Consider the following 7709-nt stretch of genomic DNA (forward strand, 5'->3'; position numbering starts at 1 on the left):
TACACACATGCATACGTATACACGCATATACATATAAATACACATATTTGTAAGTGTATATATGTATACATGTATATACACATACACACATATATAGCTAAGTGTGTGTGTGTATGTAGATGTCGCTATCTATATAGCCATACGTATGCGTGCGTATATATTTATTTGGGTGTGCATATATGTGCATGTGCACAGTGATCTGCACGCCGCCCCCCGGGGTTAGTCTATACGGTGCAAATCTCTGGAGCCGCCTTTCCCAGCCGCTGTCCCAGAGCGGTGCACGGGAAGCCGCAAGCCCTGCTGCGGCTCTCGACTCATGCTTTGGGAGGGGGGAAGCGAACACCGCTCCGGGGCTCCGTCCCGCTTCCGACCTGGTTTCTCGGGGCTAGGGGAAGGAGCCTCCGCGGCCGCCCCCCGCGCTTCGCATCCTGCCGTGCATCCCCCGGCCCCGCCGAGGCCGCCCGGGGCTGGGCGGGGCCGGGCGGGAGGGGGAGGTGCTGGGCTGCTCCGGGAACTCGCCCGCATTTAAGGAGGGGCAGTGCGCGGTGTGTCCTCCTCGCGTCCCGAGCCCCGCTGAAGCCGCCGGACCCCCTTGGCCCCCGCAGTCGTCAGGATGCCGGTGAAAGGAGGCATCAAGTGCATCAAGTACCTGCTCTTCGTCTTCAACTTCATCTTCTGGGTAAGGGGCACCCCTTTGCCCCCCCAGAGCGGGAGAGAGGGTCCAGGGATTGGACTCCCTGCCTTGCGCTCGCCTTGCCGGAGCCCCGCGGCCGGCCTGGGTGGGGGGCCCCTCCTGCGCCCTCTGCCTCCGGCTGGAGGTGGCTCCAGGCTGGGGGACGAGGGGCTTGGAGCCGAGTTGTGTGGGGGGAAGTAGCCTGCACAGCCCCTGGAGCTGCTGAGTTGTGCCAGCTCCATGGGTGCCCGACCCCATGCAGGGGCCTGCGCCATGGTTGTGAAGTGAGGTGGGGCAAGCTGAGTTTGCAGCATCCTTGAGAGGGTGCTCTGCACCCCTGGAGCCCTGCCCTGCCCTGCCTCTGGAAAGTCCCCATCCCACAGGACTTTCTCTGCCGTCCTCAGAGCTGGCTTGGCTCTCTTGTTTTCTTGGCATCAAGGCGTCTTCTCTGGCTGCCAGAGACAGGAGCTGCTTTGCTTTCTGCTTCCCTGGGTCTCGGGAGCCCTGCTACCTGTCGTACACCTTACACTGTTGACTGGTGTGAAACTTGCACTGCCCTTGCTTGGTTTGCTCCTCAAAATACAGATGAGCTTCCTGTCTTAAATGTGGCCTGGCAAGGTCTGATCAAAGTGACTCTCCTCCTGTGAAGATGTTGATAGTTGGCACTTGAAAGCGTGTGACCACTTCAGAGCTGGTTTGGGACCACCTTTTGTTTGAAGCTGGGCCCTCGGGCTGAGGTGACAGCCTGCCTGAAGTTCATCCCTGGCTCCCCCTCCCCAAGGTGTCTGGGCTGTTCTGGAGGACAATCCTTGAGGCCCCTTCCAACCCTGTGATTCGGGGCTATTGGGAGCATTAATCTAAGTTTATTATTGCTATTTTTTTAATGGTGTTTCACTTCCTTGTTCCTGCTCTCCTGTAGGGCAGCATAACCTGGCATAGCTTGTTTTCAATCGGGAACCCACTAAAGGTGTATGCAGGTTCCCCCAGCAACGCAGGCACGATATGGAGACCCAAGAGTTTGTTCCTGAGAGGTTAAACTCTCTCGGTGAGACTTAATTGGTTGAGTTCTTGGATTTCTTTTTGTGTTCCTCCTTTTAAAGCAATGTGCTAACATGTCTTGCAAAAACACGATAAAATGGCAACTCTTTTTGCCTCTGGCCACACCTTTTTTTTCCTCTGTTTAGTCTGAATTCAGTTGGAGCGCTCTCAGTGGTGCTTTGCTGGTAGGATCTTGCTCTGCAGCTGTTGGGATTCCTCTCTGAGGTGTGTTTTAGAAGTGCAGACCTTGAGTGCAGGAAGTCTCAAATTGGTTGAACCCTATGGAGCACAGTAACAAATTGAGGCAGGTCTTCAACCTAGCACTGCACAACACATGGACTGTCAGTAACATCAGAAAATTGTTGTGAGATTAGTTTAATTGTTAGGCGGAAGGTACAGATCTCATAGGCTAGGTTGTTCAGAGGGGCGGACTTTAGGGGTAGCTTCATCAAATTCTTTTTTATCCCTCTGAATATTTAGAGGGATCAACTGTATTTCTGTCTTTTACACTGCTAGGCAAAAGTCTACCTGTGGCTGTAAAATGAGGAACTGGCTACCAAGGGAAAGTAATAGATGCTTCTGCAGACTGGCTGTAAACATCTGACAAATAAAGTCAAGTTATGAATTGAAGGCAGCTGCTTCTGGGCACATCTAATAGTATGTGTGAGCGGGTGTCTGGGGTTGTGGTTTGGGTGTTTTTGGTTTTGTTTTTAATCTTCTTCCTATGCCAGCTTCAGAGGAACTCTTTATGAAGTATTTTAAAAGAAGTGATTATAGTAGGTCTGTGAAGAAAGGTATTTTCTTGGAGTAAAGGTGGTTTTTAAAGAGGATATGACAGGACCACGTGGTCCACAGTATTCTAAGTAGTATACCATTACTACAACTTTGTTTAGAGGTTTGAATAAATAAGTGTAGTAGGCCCAAATGGTAAATTTTAGCTCTGTAACCAGCCAGTGCAGAGCATTAGAGGGAACTCTGTGGAAAGGGAGAGGCAGAGCCTGCAAAGTATGTACAAAAAAAGCAAAGGTTTTTGCATGTGCTGTATTTGCTAAACGTTAACTTTGGGGGAGGGGAAGCTGTTTCCTAGGCTAATTCTTATCCCAGGCCTGTGTAGTCAAACTTACGGTGTCTTTGCTCACGACTGGAATGGCATTTACCTGAAGGCTAGACGACTTCAATGAATGATTCTTCATGTGGATCTTTGTCAAAACCACTCCGACTAGGCAGCAAGCTTACAGTGCCATACTCTGTTTACTCAGCAGTGTTCTGCTATGATCTGCAACTTGCACAGGCTGTTAACTTTGTTTGTGCATGCAGTTGAAATGTCTATAATTGCTGAAATGCTACTGAGACTACCTTTGCCAATGGTGCCACAACAGCTGTGAAAAGAGCTCTCCCTTGGTTCTTGGAGGATTAATCCAAGTTTAGTGACTGTAAGGATTAGCTCTAGGCCTAGACTGTTTATTATTCTTTTTTAAGAAAATGGAGCACTGAGATGTGTGCTGGTTGGTTGGGGATACAAGATAAGAAAAAATGGTGTATATTTTTAGACTAAGTTTTTAGTTTATAAATGCAATTTGGCCTGTCAAGATGAAATAAATATTTGGGAGGGGGAAGGAGATGGGGTGTGTGTGTGTGTCCATCCATCCCCCTCCTCTTCCTGACCTCCATCTGATGAGGTCAAGGTAAGCTATTCATGGGAAAACTCTAAAGCTGGAAACTGGCACATAGACACTCAATCATAGCATCAGATTTCAGCTAGCCTGGCTTATTCCTATTAATCTTAAATTTCCAGCCTTAGCTACTTATTTATGTACAGTACCTGTGAGATTTCCTGCATATAGGGAGGCGAGGATTAGTTAACTACTGGAGGTGATAGTCAAGAAATATGTTCTTTTTAAAGGTTTAAGTGGTTACATGGCCAACAATTTATTTAACTCAATTTACCACATCTAGTTCCATTCTAGAACTTTATTACTTTGACTTACTCAAGGGGTTACTACATCACCTTGAACCTTTGAAGTCACCTGAATCTGCCCCCACCTCCAGGCAAAAGAATTTCTGGAGAAACTTGTACTGCACTTGCTTGTTTTTCTACTAATCATGATGGTGTTCTGTTGTGCATTTGATGCCAATTGTGAGCTTCCTTCCATCACTCCCTTAATTTTTGGCCTTCTCCCTGTTCAAAATTGCATCCCAACTTAGTTTTAAAACTTCTTGTTTTCATTTAATGAAGTCACTTTTCTTTTAAAAATCAGACCATGCACTCTTAATTTAGACTGGTTTAATGAGCTTGGCTTAACTTGGTAAGGAATTAAGTAAGAATCACATAAAACAGGTTCAAATTGGAATTCAGAGAGCCTCCACTGAGTATTACACTAATTTAGTTGACTAACACTTTTAGTCAAGTAGTTGCAACTTCGGCCTGAAAGGCATGTCTGTTGTGTTTCGTACTGATGACATGAGGGCATGTTCCACTTCACTATGTTTAAACAGCCTCTTTAAGCTACTTGTTACTCATGTCCAAGCTTCATCTCCTCCATTCCTCATCTGGGCTTGGCTAAGTTGCTTATGTGCTGAGCCTGGACAGTTGGAGTGGAGGGAGGAGCTGCTTGCTATAGGGCAGTGGTTCTTAATCTTTTTAGTCTTGAGGCATCTCTTAGAAAATGTCAGCTCTTAGTTTTTTTGTTTCTGTGTTTGGCTTGTTTTTGTGAAGGTACGAGGGGGAAGCTATATACAGCTGTCTGCCAGTTGTTCAGCTGTATGCTACCTTTTTATGGCTTCTGAAACTGCAATAAAATCATGATTTTGGGGGTGGGGTGTGTGTATATTACTTGACTGAAAGTTCTGGTTAAATGTCTCTCTCTCTCCAGACCTTGCCAAGTATTTGGATAAGGGATTTGGGGGCGGCAGGGAGTACCGTGTTTTGTTTTTTGTTTTTAAGTTCACATTTTATTGTATTACTAGGTCTCTAACTTCACCTTAATTTTATAGCTTCAAATTGCTAAAGTGTGTTGCATGGAAGTTGCATACTGTCCTGAAAAAAGTTCAGGGCCCTATTGGTTTTAGTATGGAAACACAAACTAAAGTGCAAAACCTAATAAGTAAAATGCCATCAACTCACTATCCAGTGCATAAATCAAAGCTTAAGTGTTATGACTGGGCTAAACTCTTTCAAGATCTTTGGTCCCAGTGACTGCCTCTGAGTCAAATTTTGACCCATGCTTGTGTAAAACATTCACAATAAGATTAATGATTTCTCTTTGCTTTGTTTTGGGTTTCTTTTTCCTTTTGGAAGAGATTTATGTGCCACTGGGTCCTTTTAAACATGTATTCAAATATGGGGTGGTCCTGCTGGCTGACTTCAGGCCATTTAGCCAAGTAGAAGTAAATTTACAGTCTTATTTCTTAGCATTTTACCTTTTTTCCCCTAGAATGGTTTAGGGGTACTTTATAATGCTACCACTAATAGACATTGTATTTAAATGTGCCTCCTTCTTAAGTAGATTAAGATGATTGGTTTTAAAGTTTGCAGTGATGTAAGAACTGCCACTTACTGGGACACACCGTAGGTCCATCTCACCCAGTATCCTGCCACAGTGACAAAGTGGATGCTGAAAGGAGGAGTGAGTACTTAAAGCTTTTACAAATCCTCAACTTGATCCAAGTAGAGAGAAAATCTACTTTTTTTTTTTTTTAATAGCTTTATCTTGAAGTGCTTTAAATATGTGAATATTTTGTAAACCAGGATATCTTGTTTTGTGTAGGAACAAAACTGTTCATATGTGGTCCATGATTCCAGCAAGACTGAAGTTGGAAGCAGAATGGACCCTCTAGGTCTGTGCTGCCTTGGGTAAGCTTAGTGTTCCAACATTTCAGGCTGGATTATTTTTCTTTGAGCCATGTGGTCAAAGCAAAGGCATACTTTTGTAAAGCCATTTCTTGCAAAGGTAGAGGGGGTGGAAAAATTTGTTGCTGAAGAGCTGCATCCAGTGTGAACAAACAAACAAAACCCCAACAGCTTCTCTTTATTGTATAATACTCAAGGCTGTTGACTTAAAGTGGAATCAAAATAAAGATTGGCTGTGAACTTGGTGATTGTAAAATGTGTTGTAAAATCAAGGGTGCAGTTGGTGGGGGTGCCTGATATGAAATTACCTGTATTTATAGTTCTAGCAGTTCTAACTAGTTTGTAACTTGTATAAACCCAAAATCGGTAGACTGACTTCTGAACAGCAGCTTGTATAAAATGGCAACTTGCTTTGGCTGTGGTTCAGGAATTCCTGTAATGTTATATTTATGGCAATAAAATGATGTTCCACCACAGTAGGCACTGCATTAACTTTACCCAGCGTACTCTTGAAACTAGTTTTACCAGAAGGAAACATGTTGTTTGCAGAACAAATGCTGAAAGATTTTGTGGTGGTAGTCGTTTGGGTTTTTTTTTTTGTTTTGTTTTTAAATGGCAGCAACCCATTTGTTTTGCTACTAGCAGGTACTTGGTGTCTACCACGGTATTGCCAAAAACTTGGAAAAACTGTAGTTTATAGCGATGCCATTGCTGTGGGTCTAGATTCTGGTGTTGAGGGGGGTGATGCATGTGTTTGTGTGTGGATAGTGCCATCACTACTTCTGCTAGTCAGTTCAAAAAACACTCCCTAACTTGCTCATAATTCAAACTTTTTTTTTTCCATGTGCTGTGCAACATCACATGTGTGGTCTTGGTTGAAAGATAAATACATATGCAATGCATGGAGTGGGAATGGAAAAGGAGTGGAGTTGTGGTTTCTTTGCAAAGGGAAGTTTGAGTCAGAGGTTTGGGTTACTCCTTGTTTGATCATGGGGTGGAGAGAAGATGCTGGCTCTTTCTCAAGGCACACACTTGAAGTTCTAAATCAGCAATAGTTGTTTCCTAGAGCTTAGAAACTAACATTCCCTTTGACCAAAAGGTGAGGACTAGTCTCTTTCTGGCCTGCTCCTTTTTCTTGTTGCTTTTAATGTGCATCACTCTACAGTGAACAGTTGTAGAAAAGTGCCCGGTCCTGCCAATGTCAGTGCCTTTCTCACAGTCCAAATTCTTTTATCCAAACATTCTGCAAACTGTTTCTTTCACGTGCACACTACTTGAACTGCATCTGGGCCAAGGATGGTGAGTGCTAGTGCTTTCAATTCTGAAGTGTAACACTGGTTTAATAAGCTTTGGAAAATGAACCTAAAGTGTAGTGAACAGACGCTTGCTAATGATGCCTGAATAATAATGGGTGGATCGCTTTTACCCACACAATCCATTCTCTCCCAACTTGGTCTGGGACATAAGCATTTTTTTTTTTTTTTTTTTTTAAAGATGGTATTGGAAACTATTCAGTATAAGTCTTATGGTCTTATTGTGAGAGGCAGGGAATTTTTTTGGGAGGGGCAATTTCACTTTGAGAGAGTGTGCTTGTGCAGTTGGGATAAACCTGATAAAGAATGCTTTCTATTTTGAAAGCTTGTCTAACTTTATCCCAACCATACAGTTCTTTCAATAAAAGAGATCACCTTAAAATCCTTGCCTCTTGCAAAATTCCTGGATCACTGTGGCTACATCACTCTAGTAAATGTTCTAATATTCTTTTTCCTGGTGCTCAGCTTTCCCTGCGGATTAGTCTAGTTCCAGACTCTCTCTAGTCCTTTGCTTCACTTGACTAACACCAGCCATGTTATTTTTCTGATGGTAGCAACATTATGACTATCATCTCCTGGTAACTCTTGCAAAATATGCCTATTAAGACTGACAATTTTGCAGTCCAATACTGTAGTCGGGTGGGAGGAAAGGGTCAATTTTACGCTGTTATGCAAGCCAGGAACTCCATTTCTTTGAAATGGTGGAGCACTGGACCTCTAGATGAAGGCATGTGTGTGTGAAACTGGCCCAGAATTGTGGGGCTGAGATTTGTTCAAGCTTTACCTGCGAATAGAAAAGTCAGGTTCATATTTGTTTTCCTGACTTTGGTTCTTG

The 7709-nt window shown here is 43.9% G+C and overlaps 1 protein-coding gene across 1 annotated transcript in view; it reads left to right on the forward strand.

Moving 5' to 3' along the window:
• Nucleotides 1–527: 527 nt before the first annotated feature.
• Nucleotides 528–7709, forward strand: part of CD9 (CD9 molecule) — a 34617-nt gene continuing 27435 nt past the window's right edge. Inside the window, exon 1 of the mRNA XM_019544221.1 lies at nucleotides 528–679. Within this exon, the coding sequence (XP_019399766.1) occupies nucleotides 614–679 (66 nt within the window). The 5' untranslated portion in view covers nucleotides 528–613. The remainder of the gene's footprint in view (nucleotides 680–7709) is intronic.

The sequence above is a fragment of the Crocodylus porosus genome, unplaced genomic scaffold (genome assembly GCF_001723895.1).
Source record: "Crocodylus porosus isolate Cpor-Errol unplaced genomic scaffold, CroPor_comp1, whole genome shotgun sequence".
NCBI lineage: Eukaryota > Metazoa > Chordata > Crocodylia > Crocodylidae > Crocodylus > Crocodylus porosus.